The sequence below is a fragment of the Parasteatoda tepidariorum genome, chromosome 9 (assembly GCF_043381705.1).
Source record: "Parasteatoda tepidariorum isolate YZ-2023 chromosome 9, CAS_Ptep_4.0, whole genome shotgun sequence".
Lineage (NCBI taxonomy): Eukaryota > Metazoa > Arthropoda > Arachnida > Araneae > Theridiidae > Parasteatoda > Parasteatoda tepidariorum.
In genome coordinates this window covers 23,853,936-23,878,590 of record NC_092212.1, presented here as the reverse complement: position 1 = coordinate 23,878,590, position 24,655 = coordinate 23,853,936, and the positions used below count along the sequence as shown (strand labels likewise).

General features: G+C 30.8%; 1 protein-coding gene across 3 annotated transcripts in view; it reads left to right on the top strand.

Annotated features, from left to right (window-relative positions):
- The first annotated feature begins 3,285 nt into the window (after positions 1 to 3,285).
- Positions 3,286 to 24,655, top strand: part of LOC107446295 (monocarboxylate transporter 12) — a 28,611-nt gene continuing 7,241 nt past the window's right edge. Inside the window, exons 1-5 of one of the 3 annotated variants that reach the window (XM_016060904.3) lie at positions 3,287 to 3,713; positions 10,766 to 10,909; positions 11,118 to 11,390; positions 18,876 to 19,174; positions 21,018 to 21,321. In XM_016060904.3, the coding sequence (XP_015916390.2) occupies positions 3,518 to 3,713; positions 10,766 to 10,909; positions 11,118 to 11,390; positions 18,876 to 19,174; positions 21,018 to 21,321 (1,216 nt within the window). In that variant the 5' untranslated portion in view covers positions 3,287 to 3,517. Of the gene's footprint in view, positions 3,714 to 9,652; positions 9,902 to 10,765; positions 10,910 to 11,117; positions 11,399 to 18,875; positions 19,175 to 21,017; positions 21,322 to 24,655 lie in introns of those variants that run through there. The other 2 variants (XM_071185097.1, XM_071185098.1) reach the window with 2 other exon arrangements.

Sequence of the window (24,655 nt, the reverse complement as noted above, 5' to 3'; positions counted from 1 at the left end):
CATCGAATTTTCAAATCGTCGGCCATGTTTGAATCTTCCAGTATTGGTCAGCGCTGAGATAGTGCAGAAACAATTCATTTGTTAAACATTCATAAAGGTGTCCGCTATATTTCGTAGTTTTAATATGATAGATAAAGTAATTACTTATTCAATCGATGTTCAATTAAAATAAGAAAGTCTTGATCATGTGCAAATCACTGAAATATGTACTTACTAAATCGCAGTGGTATTTTTATTGTAAAGAGATGTTCCAAAATATGAAAAACAAATTCGCCTAGCAATGAAGAACTAAACAATAGCGACTAAAACTTTATTTTCGAATCAGAAATAAAATCTCACTTGAACCGTCTGCCAAGTTTTTTTTTAATAAAAAAAAAAGTAATCAAAAAATTTTTTTATTACTTTTTAATACTGTCAGAGGGGAGGATAGTATAATATTTAATACAAATAGTTTAAATAGAATTGTATTTTCATTCTCAAGTAAAGATTATTTCTCGCTTTTGACTATTATGAGACATTTTTATTCACAATTAGTGTCTTACTACATCAATATTATCAGTATATGATAATTTTTTTTCTTTTGTCAGTTCTTTATTTTTCGCTAATTATAAATAAAAAATAAAATAAACTGTCATAATATTTGTGCATAATTTTTTTAAAATTAAGTCCTTGCGGTCCTAAATACACCGTTTTCAATGCAATAGATATTTTATACCTAATTAAACGGTTGGGTGTCAATAATAATTGGAGTTACAACAGTAAAAACGTGTTTGGAATTAATTTCTTTAACATTAGAGAACATTCATGTGTCTATGAATGGGAGAAAATAATTATGTTTCTTTAAATATAGTCCTAATTAAGAAAGCACACAAATGATGTATTCAAAGTTATGTAAGCTGAGTTTTTATTTCTTCTTGGTTGCAAATATGACTCATCAGACCTTGACTCCGCAGAGCACCACCCATATGTGTTCTGCGGGTGTATTTTTGTTACGACACACTGTCACATCAACCGGAAAAATTTCCTCTCTTTACTTTTTTATTTGAGGAAGAGCTTTGGTTTTAAACATATTATTTAACAGGACAACAATTTTTTAAATTTCTTCACCTTTCTTAGATCGTATAAATGTGCAAAATATAAAATAGCGAAAACAAAATGAAATTTTGTATGAATAAAAACGATACTTTATCTAACCATAAATCTTAAATGCTATTCTGCAAGACGCAGTGGCTTAAGGGATAGAGTGTTGACCTCGCAACGAGGGGAACCAGGTTCGAATTCCAGCGGTGGCTGGTTGATTCGAATTGTGCATCCGACTCGCACAGACCACGGTGCTGATGTTAAAATATCTTTAGAAGCAGACTGATCATGGATTAGAATCTCCTATCCGTGGGGCTAACCGACTAACCATTTCGTGGCTTTTCTCTCCATGTAACGTAAATGGGGATCAGTTCCAACAGAAAGTATTCTACGAAGGCTAGTTTGTCCCAAGGGGTTGATTTGTTTTCTGGGTCGGGTTCAAACTTACAAGGTTATACGGTGTTGAACATTTATAGTCCTAAACTCAAAGTTGTGTTGACTGTTCAAGGCAAGTCATAAAATAAAATAGTATTCTGTTTATTTTTAGAGATAGAAAGATACAGCCATAAAAAAGAAGCTCTTTTACAAACTAGCAACGACTTAAATATCTTTAACTCGAATGATAATGTTTCATAAACCGGAGCGAAATTTTTTTTTTTCATTATTATTATTGTTATTTCTTTTATTTATTTATTTTCATTTTGTAAGGAATTTAAAACTATCATCAATGGACTAATTAAAAAGATATTGTTTTTTAAGATCAAAGTTTAATTTTTTTCCTCGAAATTTCGCATTTTTTTTAAATTTTTTATTTTAAACGAGGAAAATTTGTTTGTTCGTAATTTTTTAGTTTGTCTACGACTTAATTTCATTAACAAAATGAATTTTCTTACTTTCTTTTTTAATTTTTTAAGAAATAATAGCCATTTTTTTCGCCGCTAATTCCACGTTCACTTCAGTTGCGGTTTATATGGGCTCAGGGCGCAAAATTTTCGAGTTTACGATGTATTCAGTATATAACTGTATATGTAACGATGTATTCAGCAATATATAGCAGTATGAGCATTGACGTTGAAAGTCGATAAATATAAAAACGAAAATTAATAATATTGAGCCTAGGTGGTCAAGGAATAGAGCGTCGCCCTCCAATGAGGTGAACCGGGTTCGAATCCCAGCGATGGCTGGTCAATATGAATCCCGCATCCGGCTCTCACTGACCACAATGTTGACGTGAAATGTCTTCAGTGGTGGATCATGGGTAAGAGTTCCCTTGCCGTCAGACTGACCGTGGAAGATTTTCGTGGTTTTCCTCTCAATGTAACGCAAACGCGGATTAGTTCCATCAAAGAGTCCAAAGGCAAATTTCTCCCAATACTTGATTCAAGAGTTCCCTTGTCTTCTGGATTGGGTTCAAAATTACAAGGCTACGGATTTGAACATTAGTAGTCGAAACTCATAACTGGGTCAGCTGTTCAACGACGATAATAAAATGAATAATATTAGATATAAGTTGGAATAAGGGGGGAGGGAGGAAGACACGGCGGGGCATGATTTGGTTCAGCAAGCGATTTTGGCCTCTCACAATTGGCTTAAATTTAGAAAACATACAAACGAAATTGTCATGTGCATCGATGAAGAAAGAATATCCGATTAAATAATGAAACTTGATTGAATACATGACGTTACACTATATAGAAAAGTTAATTTTCCTTTTAAACTTTCACATATGCATTTGAATCCTCAACGTGAAATCACAATTTTAATTAAATTATACCATCAAGAAAGAAAAAATAAATCTTAAAAATAACCTAATTTTTAGACAGTCACACGCATTAATCAGCAGAAACTATTTTAATTAGAATAAAAGGAGAAAAGAATTTCAAAAGTCTTTTTAATAAAATTAGGAATCCATTGAGCAATCGAAAAACTAATACATCTAAAAAGTACCAGTCTAGGCAAATATAATAGGTAATTCATTCTTTAATTTGAGATGATCAAACACTTCAGCGAAAATAATCGAACAAAAATATTCCTCAGAAACTAATGATCATTCATCAAAGTACATGGATAATGAGAAAAAATTACTCATAAAATAGATCTATGGTTTTCTCATTTAATCATAAGCATCTCGTTGAATTAATTCTTTGACTGAAAACCAGACACCGCATTTATTACTAATAAATGACTACTTTTAAGGAAATAACACCATCACCCTTGGAATTACTCACGATTGAAAATGCGTGAACTTAAAATCAAAAGATAGTCACGCTTTGCAAAGATTGTCAGCTGAACTGACAAAATCTTGAGTTGGCTTCCAAGCTGTGACGTATAATCCACGACCCGTGTTAGCTATTAATACCATCAGGGAGTTATGTTTTGATGACTTCTGTTACTCTTAAAGGCATTTTATTTATTTATTCAATTTTGTTCAATAATAATGTACAAATTAGAAGAACCAGACAAGGGGTATGCTTGGGTTGTGGCCTTAGCGGCTTGTATAGTGAATATGATTCTGTCAGGAATCACAAGAATGATTGGAATCTTATATGTAGCTATCATAGACGAATATGAAGTGACCAGACAGGAAGCATCTGTGCCATTCACCGTAAGGAATGCAATTAGGTATCTCTCAGGTAAACTCTGAACTTTTATTTTATATTCATTTTTCTGAGTTTTGTGAAAAATCTATATGAGTTGTGAAAAATCGATATGAGAATCGAACATTACAAGTGAAAAATCGACATGAAACATAATTAATTTTTAAAATGTCTAATAATAAATGTCTAAATGTCTAATTTTTAAAATATTTGGGAAAGCATTGCGAGTAATGAATAGGTCTGTCTTCGGGCAGCGGTTCCCAATTTATTTCGGCTGCGGAACAATAAAAGAAGAACTTCGTGGATGAGGTAGGTAAGTGACATTTTCAAGGATATTTATTAATCAGTGAAAATAACATAAAGTGGTCCCATCAATTAGGTAGGCTTGGAAATTTAAGTAACCAGTGGTCGGTAGACTCTCATAACTTTTCCTTTTTCCTCAGACCTAATGAGTCGGTGACCGATATCGAGAGGTTCTTTTTATTTAATAGCCACTTTTTGAAAACTATTTTGCTTGGATTAAATTATATTTAAGCAAAAATCATATTACATATAATCTACGGCTATAAGAAGTTAATTCAACAACAAAAAAATAATAATAATGTAAACATGTGAGAAAATTCAATCAAATTTACTGACTTTAAAAAACTTTGTTTTAAAATATTTGGGAGGCAAAATACATTTAATGCATGCATAACAAGTGAATTGTTAAGGAACTCTTCTTCCACGTGAATCTGAACGAATAAAATTTTGAATGGAAACATTGGACAATTTAATGAAAATTCAAATTCTATTTTCCAGAGTCTTTCTGCATAGATGTACTTTTATCATTAAAAGATTTTTTTTTCAAAAAATGATGAGAAAAAGTGACCGGTTGCTTATTTAATTTAAAGCGCCAAAAAATTTTTTTCTTTTTGTTGACTCGCCATGTGGTGAGTGCTTATTTTCAGGATTACAATATGGATATTTTTAATCAAACGGAATTTTACATTACTAATCCGCGCCTGTTTTGAGTATGCTTGCATGACTTTTATTTCGGCTCAGCTCTTTAAATAATGGAGCTGTTTTAGTCGTTGAGCAACCGTTCCAACCTTTTGGATTTACGACAACCAATGTTCAACTGCGTATCCTTGTAATTTTGAACTCTATCCAGAAGACAAGTTAAATATTGGGTGAAATGTGACTTTGTGGCGAACTTGTTTGGTGGAACTAACCCTCATTTGCATTACATTGCGAGGAAAACCACAAAAACCTCCCACGGTTAGCCTGACGGCAAGAAGACTCTAACCTATGATCCGTCTTCCACTTAGGCTATTTTATGTCAGCACTGTCGTCGGTGTGAGCCGGGTGCGGAGCTCGTATCAACCAGTCATCGCTGAGATTCGAACCCGGTTTATCTAATTGGAAAGCAAACGCTCCATCCCCTGAGACACCACTGCTCTTGAAAGTATATATTGTGAAGAATAAAATGTTTTCATCGATTTGATCATCATCTTTAACTTAAGAGTTACGCCAGACAGTTACTTCCAAAGGTCAGGCGGGGTATCTGAATTTGTTTTTTGTGTTCATATGGCTGAAAATGAAAAAATAAGATGAATTATGGTTTTCGAGGAACAGTTCTAAACTATTATGAATTGAAATAAGTGCAATCATTTTGAATTTAAATAAGTGTAATTGATATAAGTGTAATTAATAGTTCTATTTATTTAATTATTATTTTAAAGTTTTAATTCTCAGAGCTCCGGTCCGTGGAACACCTTTTAAAAACTGCTGCCTTAGAGGGGAATACTCATAAGGAATACTTGGTACGCCTTTGAAAAAGATATTTAAAGAATAATTCGAAATATTTTATACTCATATTAAATTGTAATTAGTTCAGAAAGAAATAGATAGATTTTCAGATATCAAATTATTAAATTTCGAAATTCTTTATCATTTTTCACTTTCATTATCATTGAATTTTGACAAAATTTTTCAAAAAATCATCAATACTTTGTATTAATATTTTTCTACTTTTTAAAATCACACATAGAGTCCCATTACTATGCACATAGGTAAATTTTTCATCAAAATTAGCTGTTTTCTTACTCGAGTAAGAAAGATCTTTTCGGCCCTATTTCGCATTCAGTCCGATTTTATAAATTTGCAGTTGTGGACCAATGTCGGATTGTGTCCAACGCCTCCTATAACTGAAAGCCTCCACACGGTTTTTTGTAGGTAGTCCGATCAGACCACTATGAAGATGAACCAATTAGTGAAGGAACCAATTAGTGAAAGAACCATTTATTATAAACCTATTAAAAATTAGAAAGTGGTAGTAAATATATTTCTAAAAATTTGCTTAATTTATGAATATAATTGGTTTGTTTTATTTACTTGTCTACCACTACATATTCAATTCTCAAATGAGCCGCTCAGAAGCCAATGCGGTTAAGTCCATTTTTTGATATTTTCTGATTTTTGGAAATTTTGATGAAATAAATAATAATCTTCTTAGTTATTAAAGGATTTACTCGTTGGTTACTTTTTTCTAGGTTAGACAGCCCTTTCTTTAATAGCTTCTGAATATATTGTATAATAATTTCAGAAGCCATTGTGAATAAGTCCACCTTTTATCAATATTTTTTTACATAAACTTTGAAGTGTAAGTCCTAGTAGTAGTTACGATTAAATAAATAAAGAGATAATAAAAAAATAGAGTTTCTACCCCTTTGGTAATTATAGTCGTATNTTAAATAGTAATTACTTCCGACAGAAATAGTATTTAATGTTTTATAATCTGTTCAAAGCATTATGCATTTAATAGTAATAATATTTTTCTTTTTTTCTTAAATCGATTGCTATGCACATAGGTAAATTTTTCATCAAATTTAGCTGTTTTCTTACTCGAGAAAGATCTTTACGGCCCTATTTCGCATTCAGTCCGATTTTATCAATTTGCCGTTGTGAACCTATGTTGGACTGTGTCAGAGATAAAACAGCATTACCAATTTGTAAAGTGGAATTACTTTTCTAGCAATTTATTTCTGTTTAAGTTAAACTTTAATATTTTCGTTTAGAAAATAATTGAGCCAGGAGAGAAAATCCTTTTTAAAAATCGTACTTCAAAAGATTTCCAAAGGTACTCAGTCACATAAATATGTTTAGAGAAATTGTATTGCAAACATTGAACCCTTAGTGAATGTAAACAGCCACATTCACGAAGTTATAAATATTATAAAAAAAATCATATGCCGCCAGACTGACAGTACTGGATTTAATTCGATTTGATGCCAAAAATTAGAAATTGGTATCTATTTTTCTTCTTAAAGATGCTGAAAATTTTAACTATTAGGATTCAGTATAGATTTAAAATTTCATACCCCGTGGCAGCTAGTAGATACGAATTCTACTCTCGATTCGCACTGACCACAGTGTTGACGTTTAAATCAGCGGTAGACGGATCAAGGGTTTATTTCCTCTTGTCGTCGTGGCTAGCCATGTGAGAATTTCGTATCTTTTTTGTATTAATGTTATCTTACCCCCTTTTTTACTTTTATCTTCTGACATGACCTAGATTTTATATTTTATTTTATAACCGTCGTTAAACAGCTGACACAATTAAAGGCTTACGACTACCAATGTTCAACTCCGTAGCTTGCAATTTTGAATCCGATCCAGAAGACAAGAGAACTCTTGGATCAAGTATTGGGAAAATTTTGCCTTCGTGGAGAACTTTTTTATGGACCTAACCCGCATTTGCGTTACATGGAGAGGAAAACCTCCCACGGTTAGCCTAACGGCAATGGGACTCTAACCCGTGAGTCGTCCACTACTGAGGATATTTTACCGCTGGGATTCGAACCCGGTTCACCTCATTGGGAGGCGAGCACTCTATCCCCTTTAGCCACCACTGCTCTGATGTGACCTACAGGGCTTATTTACTAGACGACCTGATTAAGACCAGGAGCCAGCTGATACATCCGGACTTATTGGACCGATCGTGGCAAGCAGAGCTGCCAACTGCACTGGATTCGACCATATATTTTAAAAAACGGCAGAGAGCTTCAAACTAAAATTTGCAGATTTACGGTTAATTTAACCAAGTTTTTAAAAAGTTTCAACAAGGCTGAACTGTAACAAAGTGGCGTTTCGCATAAGCTTTTGAATTATTTAGAAGTAGTGTTAAGTAAAAACTCTATAAATCGAATTTACTAAACCAAGAATGATACATTAAAAGACTGCCTCTCGAAAATATTTATACCTTGTCCGGAGCAAATAGGCATCGGACATCGGAGCAGTTGGACTGTGAAGCAACCTGAACTGAACTTTATTAAATATCTGGGCAATAGAGATCGCTTTTCCCATTCATCTTTATGTTGAATCTTTTGGTGTTACGATGAGGTGGTGGAATGCAAATGAAGTAAAGGAATATTCATGTGGATAGATGATCTTTGAATTCCGACTATGTTGTTATATGGATGAATGTAAAACAGCCATAGTCATAGTCATGTTATTGCTCAAGGCTTTTAGGCTTCGAAAAGGCCTTTTACCTTTTTAATCTTGATTTGTGAAGTCGTTAATTAATTTTCATCATGAGTTTAGAAAACAGAAAGAAAAATAAAAGGAAAACTAAGGGAAATACAATCATGATACAGAAAAAGTAAAAATAATTTTGACCTATTTGCAGCATTTGCGACGCCATTGGTTGAATCGCAGCACCCATAAGAAATCAGAGTAATGAACAGTTAGAGCAAAGACTGCAGCGCCAATCGCTAGCATTGTTATTAATTAATTTTATAAATTAAATTATAAGTACCAATAAAAGATTAAAAATAGTGAGGAATTAATTGAATTTATCTGATAAAACAGCATCGTTTGTGAAAAAGTGGGCTAGTGATCTGATTTCGGAAGCTTCAATTAGCATTCCTGCTTTAAAAATCTTTTTGTAGTTTGCAGTTAAGCATTTTGTAAAATAACCAAAAAAAAAAAAAAAAAGGTAAGACACAACTAATTTTAATAATTTATTTTAAATAAGTGGTGAGTAAAGAATAACACTGTTCTGAAGTAAAAATAAAAAGAAGTTATTTTTAGTACGTTGACAAGGAAGTGTATATTTTTTGTCACGATATCGCAAAGAAAATTATGCATTACCTCTACAAGAATATAAGAAATGGTGACTCAATTTTAATACAGTGGTACAATGCGCTAAGAAAAAAAAACTGAATTTTGATGAAATGCGCATATAAATTAGAATGTTTATTCTATTAAACAATATCAATAATTTTATCTAATAAGATAATAATAATAAATGAATGTAAAAACAGGAAGGACCTCCATTGTGTATATAAACCTGAATAAATTCTAACTGGATATCAAGCACGCAGAAATACTAGAGATAATAAAAAACGAAATAGGAGGTTTCACGATTCTGTAACTCCTTCCGTTTTTATTTGAAATGCTTTTAAAAAGCTGATAAACATAAGTAACTGGTAGCTGTAGTGTGAGAAAGAATAAAGTTATTACGTAATCCGCTTCATTGAAATAAATGTACTTACAACCCATCCAGTCGCGCAGTGAATGATGCCACACAATAGTGTGGATTAAAAAGTAACGCGTAAAGTATGAACAATTTTTTATAAATTTGCTGATAAAACCTTACTAACCGTAATTTTGATCATGTCTTACAGCGCTGTCAACTACCACGCTTTTTGTAAAATATTTTATAGAGTGGTAGGCAATTCGGATGTATAATTTAAAAAAAAACAACTTTTTTTGAGTTGGTTTTGTCCACATTTGCCATATGTAATTTAATCTATTGTTACTTATAAAAAATGTAAAATCAAAATGGAACTACACAATTTCAGTCCAAAAATACAGATTGTCCAAAAATACAGACATTTTCAAAAGTCTTCATAATAACTAATTTTAAAACATAATAAGAATATAAATTACTAATTATACGATTCAAGCGAAATTTTTTTTCTCGAATGTTTAAAATGGTAGCAAACATTACACTTTGGCATTTGAAATAATAAAGATGATTTACTACGATTCGGCCACTAGTATGCATAAACAATTAACACAAATACATAAGATAAGACAATTGGGTGAAGTTTTTTAAGTGGAGGCAAAATTGAAGAAACTTTGCCAATCATAGTTTTTATTTCACTAGCACTTTACATGGATGGGAGTTATGCGGAGCTGCCAACTTTCTTCGTATTTTGTAAAACTTTATTCTAGTGGTAGCTATGTTTATTTTTAATGTATTATTTTTTATTCTTTTAAACTTATATTCCACTACATATAAGTGATTTAAAAGTTCATATGCAACGCCATTTTGTTCCCTTTAATGGTGAGGTTTTTAACGCTTTCCATTTGAGAGGTCACTGACTGCCAGTCACCAAAAATTTGGTTTTGAAATGCCTACCACTCTATAAAATATTTTGCAAAAAGCCTAGTAGTTAGCAGGTCTGATGATTATGTAATGGATGCCTAGTATGATATTTGCAAATTAGTTTTTCATTGCTTCTTGATAATTTTATATGAAAGTATAAGAGTCATTAATTTTATTTCTGTTTTCACTGGATGTATTGTCATTCTCTAATTTATGCTATGTGTTCTTCATCCTGACAAGGGCTCATAAACCTGAATATGCATTCGCAACAAACACTGAAGATATTAATAATATAGTAAGGTCTCCATGAACATCGAAGTTTTAAAAAATAAATCCGAAGATTGAAACAACTATTAATTAGTACTTTTATTAAATTATTACTAAGTCATGTTCCCAATATTAGAGTGTAATGGGTTAAATTAGTAATCGACAAATTATACCCAAAACCTTACTCGAGTGCACTTAATCCAAATATAATTTGCAAAACATATCACATAGTTTGCAGTCTATTGGAGAATGTTGATTTTCATAACCATGACTTGCGCATTTTGCTACAATAAAATCTGATCATTGTTTGAAAGATTTTTTGCGCTAGCAGAGAACAAAAACTATTTTGTGGTTTGGTATGAGCAGATTCCCAAATAAATTTTAATTACGTAATTATTATAGGAGATTATTATTATTTTCTTAAAAATATTTTTCATTTTTCTAGGTCCAATTGTGGGAGTGTTGGGACAAATATTTGGAATTCGAACTGTTACTTTCGTGGGTGGTGTTGTTGCTGCTGCTGGATCAATATTAAGTTGCTTTGCTCCAACTGTTCCATGGATTACAGTCTTTTGGGGTTTGATACATGGTGAGGAAAATAAAGTCATTTCTTTAATAAATAAGAATTAACCCTTTCCAGAAATATTATAACATGGTTGTTTTACCACCGGGAAAATTTTAAAAAGTGGAAAAGGTTAACAGGTTTGTTACTATATAGACAAAATTGAAAGTAATAACTACATTTTCCCATAGCTAATAAGAAATATTCAAATAAATAAGATGTTGATTTTTTTTAGGTATAGGATTTTCCTTAGGAAACACATTATTTCAAGTTGTTGTAAACCAGTACTTTGAAAAGTATCGGGCCACAGCTTCTGGTATTGTTTTATCTGGTGCTTGTATTGGAAGTTTTGTCTATCCAATTATGATGGAGAGTATATTGGATTATTATGGAATATTTGGCTGTTTTCTTCTTCTTGGTGGAATTTTCCTCAATGTCCTGCCGCCATCTTTGATCTTGAAATCACCTATGTGGATTGAACACCCAGCCCTGTACAAAAAGAGGAAACGTAAGCGAGTATGTTGTTTTCTTAATGTGATAAATTATATCATACATAATTTTTAAAAATATATAGCTACCTTTTGTTTGAATGAGAAGTGTATCATAACTTTTAGAAATTGAACATCTTACGAGAATGAATATAAGAAATATCAAAAAGTAAAAAGTGGCGGGAAATTCGAGTTATAAGACTAAGTGTAGTGAATTATTTTATGTCATATCGAATTACGTTGATAAATTGAAAGATTTTGCTATTCTATAAATTGTAGCTAAGAAAATTATTACATCTACAGAAAATCTATTTTGATGTTACACACTCACTTTATTTCACAAAAATACATTGAAATTGCTGATAGAAAGAATAATGTTTATTTACAAATTTTCATGAATACTGACAATGTATTGATCCAAATAAATATTGGGAAATAAGATAAGCTTATCTTAAAATGTAGGAGCATTTTATTGTTACACCTCTGAGATTATTCGAAATAAATTTCTTAGCCTGATTTGATATGTTTTATATGAACTACAGATAAGATAAATCTTGAGAGAAATGTCAGTGATAACATTCAGATATGATTTTAAAAATGACACTTTCAATTGAACATGATTAACTATGTAAATGTTTGCATTTTAATAGCGAAGTTTGAGAGAAATGTGAAAGAATTTGTCTGAATTTCACTAGGGTAAAGCTGATATTGAAAACTGATTTCAAAAAGCTTTGATTATGATCTTTGTAAAATAAGTTAACAGATTTGCTAAGTAAAATTTTCAAAAAAACAGATGCAGTTAATAGAGAAGCTCACGTCACTGAGTTAGTACAGAAGAGTTCCATACTTTTGTCAAGTCTCTGTAGTTATATACAATCTAGTAAAACTAGTTGCATAACAAACTTACAGAGATCATTGCTAACAAAGACTTTTCTTATTGACGTTTTGCAGTGCGAAAATTATGGACTATTCGAATATTATGTCAGCATTTGGAAAAAACAATGGGGGATGCAGAGGTGTGATGATCGGAGAGCGATTTTCCACTCAAGCAGTTTTTAACACATTTCTTGAATAAAATAAAAACTTTATTCTTGATTTTTTTTTTAAGTTCAGGTAACAAACTTTTAAAGAAATAGAAGCTTGCATTATAATTGTGACCAAGAGCCAAGTTTGAAATTTCCAAAAAAACCGAGGGAGTCGTTAAAGGCTGCTGGATTGTAAATTAGTACCCGGACAAATTCCGTGATTAAATAAATGCTTATGAAAAAAGTAGTGCAGAATTGTTAACGTAACATTGGGACGATATCTGTTCTTGAAATTTTAATACTTATGTTGAATTCATTTTTATATTAGCACGTTCACGCCGGGTGTTGCGCCTGAAAGCGTGACAGAAAAGAGAAAATACTGGTAGAAGAACTATGTCACTGTTTAGAAGGTCCAGGATAATACCAGCACTATTTAATAACATATTTTATTCAACAAAACAACATTAACAATGGTATACAATTAACAAGCAGACAAACATAACGTCTTACATCCAGATCTCGTACGTAAAGGCCAACTAATCTAGAAGTATTTGGGGGAGGTTATCCAATGGATGCGCGCATGCGCTAACATTTAAGTTTCAGTTCGTATTTCTAAAAGTTTCACNATATAAAAATTGCATCCGTTAAAAACAATTGGTAGTTATGGATTTTTATTATTCCCGGGAAAAAACTAAAAAATGAAATTTATTTGTTACTAGTTTTTACTCCGGTGAGCCACCCGATGAGACAATCTAGCGTGACCCACCGGTGGGTCACCCCGGCGTGAACGTGTTAAGTTATCCGGAAATTATTCTATTGCAAATATTTACAATTTTAAAAAGAAGTGAGAAATTTTAATGACCTTAAAATCTCTATTATTAAATTTGTTTGAAAATCACTTCGTTTCTTCATAAATGTAAGTTGCTACTTTCAGTTTATTATTTACCTAATAAAAAATTTAATTTACTAAGAAAAATAATATTAGCAAATTTTGAGTTCCAACGAAAGCTCTTCCCTTTCACAGAGCCGTAGATAGACTTAGCGAGGTCTTCGACAAAAGTATGGCTGGGCTCCAAAGAAAATGAATATCATAGGATCCCCTTAGATTATCGTTAATTTATAGAAATCGATTGCCAATTTTTTTTTCTAAATTTCTTTTTAAGAATGAACAATTTCAGATTTTTTTTTTGTATTATAATCATTTTTCATTTCAGTTGTCATTTCATTGCTCATTTGAATTGTCGCTAAATGATATAAACTTCGTCATTCGCCTTTAGAAGAGTTCCGCTTTATTAATCATGTGAAAATGTTTAAATCTAATTTTTTCCATTTTGATTTCTATCAATAGATTTGTGGAGAACACTGCCTTCAAAAGACCTGCCTTGGTCCAGGGTTACTGCATACATTTATATAAATAAAAAATAAAACTAAGCTTTCTAATTTTCAATATCAGAAATAGTTTTTTTAAAATGAAAAATTATAATCTTTAAAATTATTGTTTAAAAATTCCTTATTATTCTTCCACTGACGTGGAACCTTCAAGCGTTATAGAAATGCTTGACCTTGGACAAATACACCACCCAAATAATTTATTTCATTCATTTTTAAACAGTAAGTTTTCTAGCGTGAGTCACTTACGTTGAATATTATAAAACTCTTAATTTTCAGATATCCCACTTAAAATAACGGCCAAATGAATGTAAAAAATTATATGCTGGTTTTATTTCAAAATACAAAAAATATATCGCTTAGAGTTATATCGTATCGCAACTAATTTTTTTCTCTTATTTTTCATTTAAGTTTTCTGTACAAAATCACTGATATCAGGGATCAACAGTAGTAAGAGCCCTGATTTCATAGGCATTTATTTCATAGACAAAATTACTCATAAATTGTAGAATGCATAATGATGCTTGAAAAATTACTTTAAATAAATAAGTAGCTTTTTAAAATGTTGCAAAATAATTACAAGAAAAATTATTCTTAATACCCCTTGGAAAAGTTGTAGCGCTTGTTCAATTTAAGTATCCATTTCTCATAGAATATAATGTGCCCTTGAAGAAATAAAAAAAAAAAAAAACTTTCGCTAATGTTCTTTTCACACACTTAAAGTATCATCTTTCATGTACGGATGTTTGTTTTAAAGACCGTTGTATATCCTTTAGATATTTGCTTTGAAGAAACATCGTATTTGAAATTAGGGCATAGCCCAACTCATTAAGCATGCCTGGAAATTCCAAGGTCGTGACTTTCATAACTATATAAGCTAATGTCACGAAATCACATTAGTAATTGTATCATCTTATACAATAACCTTCATTTGCATTTCTTTCTTTCGTTTTATTGATATACGTGAGCAGTTATGTTCCAAGAATATACGGTGAGAAGAAAATAATTTGACGTCATCTGTCATTAGTCTATTCAAGAGCTTGAAAAAAATCCCAATTCATATCTTCTTCCTCTGTTTTAGCTACAAATTGTGTCCTTGAGAGAGAAAAAATTGTTTACGGCATTATGGCACTGGTCTAGTCTTTGAATTTATGCGAACTTTAATGAGAAAATGTATAAGAAAGGATTTTGCGGAAGAAGAATGTAATTATAAATATATATTAACTTTAATAAAATATTAATATTGCATTCAATATTAATATTATTTGTAATTATAAAATATATTAATAATCAACATAATTATAAATTATTAATATTATTATATAGTAAAATAGTATTAATATAACAAAAATATTTATCTTTTACAACAATTCTCTTGTCAGTGTTTTAAAAAATTAGTCAATTAGAATTTTTTTTCTTGTGATATAATAATATAATTTATACACTTACTCTTGAAACAAATAAATAAATAAAGGAATAAAATAAGTCCAAAAAATACACCAAAAGCAAAAGTAGGTGATTTGGTTACTAATAAAGTTAAAAATCTCGTATTGCATAGAATATTTAGGCCAGGGTTGACGAACTTTTTTCGATTAGTATGCTTTTTAAACCACGGTTCACAGGGTTTCCAACTTTCTACACTCTTTCAGAAAAGCTTCGTCTAGGGGTATAGCTAAGTTCATTATTTCATTATGATTCTTTATTTAACAAACTTAATTCAAAATTGTTTTCTACACCACTACACGCAAATGATTCAAATGTGCATATGAAATGCCTGTTTGTTCCTGTACTCTCGTGGTAAGGCCTATAAGAGTTTGGCGGCAAAGTTAGCAAATATCTTGTAAACATTACTTTTTAATTGCCTTCCACACTATAAAATATTTTTCAGAAAATATTGCAGTTGGCAGCCCTGGGTTTATTATTTGATAATATAAAAAGACACGCAATAGGACAGCTAAACAATTCATCTTCTGGGGCCTCTCTGGATAAGAGGTCTCGTCAATCTACCAAACGTTCTGTAGATGTAGATAGGAAGTAACGGGCTCGAATCCCGGCATAACTCTGTTTGTTTTCAACTGATGCCTGATCTTCAACTAGACATGGACTTAAAAGCCGCCTCTGTTCTGAGATCACAAGCTTGCGTATGGATGTGTAACAATATATCTCCACCTGTTGCGGATTCTGAGATTTTGCAGTTTGAGTTAGCTTGTAAGCGGATATTAAGTTCTGATAAGAGATTTATATTAAGTTCTGATTAGATAAGTTATGTCTGCATGTTCTATTTGTTTTGAATTGTCTGCTTTAGTTCTCTACCACTGGAAAAAAATAATTTTCCATAACCGCAAATGCGTCAGAAGATGTATAAATTATTATACTAATTGCATTTTAAAATTTGCATTTGTTTGATTTGAGATCAAAATATGGATATTTGTGTTATTATTATATAATGGCGAATTCTAATGTCTGGTTTTTTCAAGAATGAAAAAAAAATTTTTAAAAAAGAGTTTCCTTGAGTTAATTTAGATGCACGTACAAAGATAAAAAATCAATTTTCAAAATTAAATTTTACAGAATCGCCTAATTCGATGTTTTAGATCAGGGGTTTCCAACTTACATGAGGTCGGGGGCCACAATTAAAAACACAAATCAAATGACGGGCCTCGACTTTATAAAAATTTTATGTAGGACTCTTTTATGTTTGAAGGAACATTAAATATTACTGTCAGATTTTTACCAAGTTGTGCAAAATAAAGGTATTGAATTACAAATTAAAATAAGAAGTAGATTTTTAAAAATATTTAAATGCATATTAAAAAATTCGGACTATAATAACTTTAGTGTGCACCCATGTATTAAACAATTAATGTGCAACAGATATCTAATTGTTAAGATATAAAACTTTAGAAAGGTTGGTATTAAAACTTACACAGTAATACACAAAACGTTCAATGACAAGATTGAGGTTTGTCTGCTGCAAACACCGGAAAATAGATTCCAAAAAGTTAATCAAGAATTTCAAAAAGTTAAAATTTGTAAAGTAAAAAGTTGTCAAAGAATTTCAAAAAGTTAAATCGGAGAATTTTTTCGAGAAAATTTCTGATACACACATGCTAAATTATATTCACAAAATACGAAAACAATGAAATGAAAAAGAGCAACATACACGATTATTTTTGTATTTGAATAATTTTTATTTTTGTATTTGCACCGTTGGTATGATAAATTTCACAGAAACGAAGAAATTAGGTTTTTATTAACGAGAAAAGTATTTCAAATCCATATAGATTTTTTACGAAAATTGTCCGCAAAAAAATAACAACCAATATATTTTAGTTCACGGGCCACAAAAAAAGGCTTCCCTGGCCGGCAGTTGGAAACCACTGTTTTAGATCATCACAATATTCATAGTGGTAACGAAACTAACCAGTAATAATTTTTTTTTAATTTCAAAATGTAGCCAGAACTAAAAACTAACAAAATTATAAAATGTACAAGTTTATTGTGTTTTTTTCTATCTTTGAATTATGAGGTGTTCTAATTTCCGAAAATTTGCAGAAAAATATAAATCACTAGAAGCAAAAACATCTTATTACAACCTTCCTTTCAAGATAAATACACTATTTATGATTATCGCTACTTATTACTAACTAATTAATTTTGCTACCTAAATAAACAATTGAGGAAAATACTCCAGGCCGAAGAGAGCCAGCTTATTCGGCCAAGAAACTGGCCGAATAAGCTGGCAAGGCTGATATTAAATTTATAACCTGCGTATTTGAAATGTTTAAAAAAGTTTCTTAATCTGAAAAATTCACTATTTCGACTTTTCGCTTCCAATAAAAGATAAAAAAAAGGATACATAAAGTTAATGCAACTTCCTACTTAATGTATTTAATTGTACTTTAATTAAGAAAGAATAATAAAGTGATGTAACATTAGAAGTAGCGGCTTAAGTTGTTTTGGTACACTATCTAACGATGTCATTAGAGCTAACAATTCCAAATTTTCTTACAATATAACGTTTTCATCATCATAGTATTACGTTTTCATCATTATAATTTGTACCACAATATGTGTTGTTATAAACGCGCTGTTTTAACACGTTCACGCCGGGGTGACCCACCGGTGGGTCACGCTAGTTTGTCTCATCTTGGCAGCGCACCGGAGTAAAAACTGGTAACAATAAATTTCATTTTTTAGTTTTTTTCCGGGAATAATAAAAATCCATAACTACCAATTGTTTTTAACGGATGCAATTTTTATATTGAATTGCTTCTTCGCCGTGATAAATATCCTTAGAGTGAATTGTTATTGCTGAGAATAGATTAACTCCTCCCGAATATTATCTAATATTGAAATAGTTCTTCCCCCAGTATTATCTCTTTTCCCGTACCAGTATTTTCACTTTTCCCGGCGTGAACGTGTTAAAAATGTTTTTTCAGTTATTGTTGCACGTAAAGTCTTTAGAAGCGCTATGCATTATAACCACGATCCATTTGGGGGAAAAAAAGTGAATGAATAAACAGAATAAAAGGAGAAAAATGAGAAAAAAGAAACTAAATTGTAATAATTGAAGAACTTGGAAAAATATAGTGATAAGCCACCGTTTAGTCAACGTAAACATTTTTAAAATAAAATGTCCTTTTGAATTGTTTACAGATAAATGCTAGTTTCCAGCATTTTCATTAAATAACAAAGTATAATGAGACATCTTATAGCCTAAATAAAAATTGTGGTATTTTTAAATCTTAGATACTCTGTGTGTTTTAGCAATATTTACCTCGCTTCTTAAAACTGAAATTATAATAAAAGAAATGTAAGCTACAATTAAGAACAATGCCATTAACTTATCTCATTGATTTTTATCACGTCTTTTTGTATTTTTCGAACATAATTTAATTTCTGATAAGAAAAAAATCTTTTAAAAAAAATCAAATCATTCATTAAGAAAAAAGAAGTGTGCATTGTAAACATTTAATTATCATCAGTCCATATCTTTTTAGTTTTTAAACTTAGAAACAGTGCCAAATTTATCATTTAATGAACTATCCCTCAGTTGTGTGAGGAATTTACGTGTTTATTTTCTTCCAGAAAGTTCAATGAAGGCTAATGGGACAGATATTTTTACCCAAATTCCGGAAAAGGAAGTTCCGGAGGAAAATTACAAGAAATATGCTCGTTCCTTAAGTAATTGCTCCATTCATGAAATGGACGTATTCAGTCTTGTCCGCAGCTCCCAAAGTAAATTACCAGACTTCAGACTCCCGTTTTCCAGAAAGCATAGACTTAGCACTGCGGCAACATCTGTTGAAAACGACAATGTTGTGTGCACTTTGTATAACATCACAGAGAACGCAACAAGCGAAATAGATTCCTTGCAGAATACTGATGTAAGTAGTAGTGTTTCATGCACTTTACGCGCACGCGGCATGCCTGCGAGTAAATCGACGAAACTTTTTTAAAAGTAAAGTCGACCGGACGTATGGTGGTCAGGGACCTCAAATCAGAAATGTTCCGGGTTCGAATCCCGGAGCATGCATTGATGTTCTTTCCTTCTCTCCTCAGTACGTGTGTCTTTCTGCCAAAAAAATTTTTTTCGGAATAATAGATAAATCATTTTATCTGAACATATGAAACTTTTTACACATTATAACCATTTCAAAATTAGATGCGGTTATCCTTAATTTAATACTATTTTATTATATAATTTTTTTTTAATTTTTAGAAAGAAGACATATTTTAAAATAATTAAAATAAAATTACATTCTTAAGTATTTTTATTGATCTGCTACTCAAAATGTTCAATCGATGATGCCTCCAATTTTAATTTTATTAATTAATTTCTTTTTTTTATAAAAATGAAATTTTAAAATTGGTATAAATACTGTATAATACTATTTAATAGGGTATTTAATCTATAAACTTTTTAATGCGCATTCAGAATGAAACGTTAAACAGTGACAGATAAATTATTTAAATTAATTACAATGAGTTTTTATTTTATTTTTAGTTTTCGTTTGTCCGACCTTTTATTAAAATACTTTTAAATTTGTGATTTAACCTTTTAATATGCGTAAAAATGGTATTTTCATACTTTTTTCCTTTAATTTCACAAAAAATAAGGCTATATTATTGTTTTCATTTAAAAATATCCAATGTATATATTTTATATCTAAAAATAAGTTTAACAAGTCTATTTTCTATATATTTATTATACAATATTTTATATTTTAAAAGTTTAACAAGTTTTATGTGAAAACTTCTATACGAACATGTTAGATGTTTTACTACAAAAAAAATTTAAATTCATTTTAAGTTTTTGGAAATTTTCGTCGCAAAATTTACATACATTGATTATTTTTCCTTCCCCAGATTAATATTTCATTTCTGCTCCCCCTCCCCCCAGCGAAGAAAAACGAGTAGTGCCAGGTGCAGTGTAGGTATTTGAAAATTGCCGGGCTTGCGCCAAACGAAAGAAAAAACCAATGAAATACGTGTAGACTAAATATATATGTACAACTGATTCAAATGAACTTAATAGAGAAACATATAAACCTTAAACGAATTTTTCTTTATATTTGAAGGCACAACAGTATATTTAATCATTTTTAATTGGGATTTTAACTAAATTAATTGAGCTTTAAATATGTAAAATTTAAAGCCCAATAAAGCCAAGTTAAATACTTTTTAATTGGGCTTTTAAACATGTAAAATCTTACACTAGTTACTTTAGAAAACGGCTACTCCCTTTAACACCTGTATATTACCTCTATATATTGATCGATTCGAATTCCGCATCCGGCTTGCACCAGCCACAGTGCTGACGTAAGATATATTCAGTGGTATACGTATCACGGGTTACAGTCCTCTCGCCATCAGGCTAACCGTGGAAGGTGCTCGTGGTTTTCCTCATCATGTGGCGCAAATACCTTTTAGTTCCATCAAGAAGTCCTCTACGAAGGCAAATTTCTCCCAATTGTTAATTATTCCCATAGTCCCAATAACAATTTCTTATAGGAATTCTTTTGTCTTCTGGATTAAGTTCAAAGTTACAAGGCTACAGAGTTGAACATTAGTAGTCGTAAACTCAAAAAATTGGGTTTGTTGTCCAACGACGGTTATAAAATGAAATAAATTAAATGTAACGACTAATTTAAGACGGAGAGAGTATAATTTAATTTTTCATGTTTTTTTTCTTTTATTTTGTCCATTCATTTTCTTCTCTTTTTTCAGAAATGGAATGAGAACAGAAATGGGAGTGAGAACAAAAAATCATCGGATTCCAATAACAAGAGAGTTTCGGATCAGCAGAAAAAAGACGAATCTGATCTAACGGAACATTTCCTTCAAAGTTTGAAAGATATCGTACTCCTTTACAGAAATCCAGTTTACATTCTAATCAGTTTAGGAGTTGCCTCCTATTTCTGGGTTTTCCTTCCCATTCTGACTGTGGTAGTCGATTACAGCAGAGACAAAGGAATACCTGGGGAATATGAGAAATATCTGTTTCATGCATTAACAGTAGGTGATTTGGTCGGTAAGCTCAATAAATATTCAATATTCGAAACTAATGTACAAACAAAAATCTGTTACAGTATGTTTAAAAACAAATTCTCGCCAAAGCTGCAAAATCTGCACTGAAACAAATTGATGTCACCTATTGCATCACCTCCTACATTAGAAAGCCTCCACACGGTTTCTTATAAGTAGTCCGCACAGATTATTTAAAAAGTAAACCACTTGCGCGCAAGTACCCAAATTCTATTTTAAAAGTACTTGAGAGAAATTTATCATATGTATTTGAGAATTAAATCTGTGGTGGTTGACAAGTAAATAAAACAAACTAATTATATTCATAAATTAAACAAATTTTTAGACATATACTTTCTACCACTTTCTAATTTTTAATAGATTTCATATTAAATGGTTCTTTCACAATTTGGTTTACCTTTATAGTGGTCTAATAGGACTACCTACAAAAAACCGTGTGGAGGCTTTCAGTTACAGGAGGTGAAATTACAAAGGTCCCCAGCTTCTGTGGTATGTTCTGCTTGATACTGGGATGTTTAGTATTCTATGTCCGTTTAAAAGAAAATAAGTATTAAAAAAAATTAACACAGTTTCAGAAGATACTTTCTTATAATTTCCTTCTAACCCAAGTCAAAGTTTTTGTTGGTTTTCATTGATGGATCAACATAATCTTGATGATAACCATCATTAACTATTGTATTTTTTGATGGTCACCATCGTAAGTAACCATCACCTTAATGTAGGAATTCGGTCGCGAATTTTTGATGGTCCAACGTAAGAATAGCAACTTGTTTTGATGGTATAGTCCTGCTGAGCAAACTAGTAAGAAGTAGTAGATGGTAATTCTACTAGTAGAATTACCATCGTGGCAAAGCATTGTCGTACCATTATGGACTATCTTGAATTTACAGCATAGTTTCATAGAAATCAAATGCTGGAACGATCATGAGCCACAATCTCCTAAATGTAAGAATTCAGATTGATGTGCCAACAATATTCCATCATTATGAGGGGTCAACACACACACAAAAAATTGTTTTGATAGTATATTCTTGAAAACCAACAAAAATTCCCATTAAACCATCATGGAAACGTATAGTTGGAACCATCACGAATTTTATTGGTGCATGAGAATCAAACTTCTCCTGACGGTTAACCATCATAGTATTAAAGTAGAATTTTCCATCATGGAATGATGGAATTTTGTTGTCATATCAAATACCATGAACGCATAACGGAAAATGTTGGATGATGGTGACCATCAAATGATGTTAGGCCATAATGAATCGCACTGAGACCAACATAAACCATCAATTTGATGGGACCATCAAAAATTTTGGCTTGAGAAGCTTTGAAAATAAAATATTTTTATAAAAATTTGAAAAACGATCAAATTGAAGCAATGAAGACTTGTTAAAACTAAAATTACTATTGGGAAAATCTTTGGACTATAAACTATTATAGGCTTAGAGACCCACTAAAAAAATTGAAGAAAAGTACTTCAACGCAAAAAGTACTTATGTTAGTTTTAGTGCTTTAACCCGTTGGGGACGGGTGATTCAGAAAAGCATTCGTACAAAATCAGAATCAAGTTGCAATTAAATAAAAAACGGTAACTTAAATGTAGTCGTTGCTAATTTGACAGACTTACTTTGCTTTTATTTTAATTATTGTTAGTTTAATCATATATATAATCAATGTTAATTCAAAGTATAACTAAATAGTTTTATTTTGAACAAAGTAATGGTGAATTAAATAAATCAAAAAATTATAACTCCGCCCACAAATAAACTGCTAAAGAAATACTTTGATTACCAGTTTTATCTTTTCACCCTGATTGATACGGTTTTTTGCTGTCACGTATTTGTGACAGTCGGCGCGAAAGGGTTAATGAATGCCGGATAGCTTTTAAATTTTTTCAAAAATTCAATACATAGAGGATTTAGTCAAAATTTTGGATAGATAAAGGTTATACTTAAAATTAAATTAAAGTCAATTCCGCTCGTTCAACAGACAGTTCAAATTATTTTTTATTATTTAACAAAATAATACATAATAATAACAAACACAATGCATTTTTAAACGACCAACAAGTTTTGATGTTTGTTGATTTTGTAGTTCCTTGTGTTTGAATATTAAAGTGCAAAACCCAAAATGCATACTTTTGTGACTTCATTTGACAAAAATTATAAAAAATATACATTTCGAAAAGTCGTTAAGGAATACCCTATCAAGGGAAGAGAAAAAATTCGTTTTTTAAGTAATCGAGAAAAAGAAGTGATTATAAATAGAACACACACTCACACAGAACGAGAATATATATATATAATTACACTTCGACATTATTTTATACAAGGTATTTTTTTTCTACATGGTTAACTTGTAATTTTTCTAAAATGTCTTTATTATTTTGTTAATCTATTTAGGCTAAAAGTATTGTTTAAAAACATAAGTTACACAATATTCTTCCGAATAGTTCAAGGTTAATGGGTGGAATATTTTCAGAGAAATATTTTCGAAATACCGAATTGAAGGTCAGAGAAACGCCTAATTTTCCAAAGATACAATCATAAGGGATACTCGATATGACGATATGTGTTAAAATTCGTTTCAAAATCTCACGCGTTTAAAATTCTTTCTAACTGTAAAATTAACTTTATACATTCAGGACCCGCGCTAAAGATTTCAAATTATTAACCAGTAAATTATCTAAATAACAAAAGTATTCGCCAATTTTCGAAAGTTTTCGCCAAATGCAAATCTTAGCAATTTCTCATGATCAATAATTTTCCCATAAAAAAAACTATTTTACTGTAGTTTCTTTCAGGCTTACGTTATTTGAACCCGATTCTAATTGGTTATGTGAAGCATCTACTGAAAATTACTGTAATCGAATTAAAAATAGTGATTTGTTTAAAAAAATTTTTTTGAAGTAATTTTGAGGATTGAGTTACATATATATTGTTCTTTACAGTGGAAAAAATCATTCGTCAAAACACAATTTTATTCGCTAAATGTACGATTTTATCGCATTTGGGGAGGTGGCGAATGCTTAGGGCGAGACCTGTATATTATATATAAAATTATAAATTTAACTAAATGCTTCTGAATTTTATATCTGACTTCTTTTCTCATTAAAACTTTTTAAGCTCTAAACTTATTTTTACCTGTGAAGCAATAATTACGAACCTTAAAACCCTTATTTTCTGACGCTCTAAATACAAGTAAGATATATTTTGGTATTTTGTAATTATAAAAAGCAGTCTAGTTATTACTAAAAAAATCTGTTAGATTATCGGAATTCTATATCTATGTTAAAATATAAAATCTAAAAAAAAGTA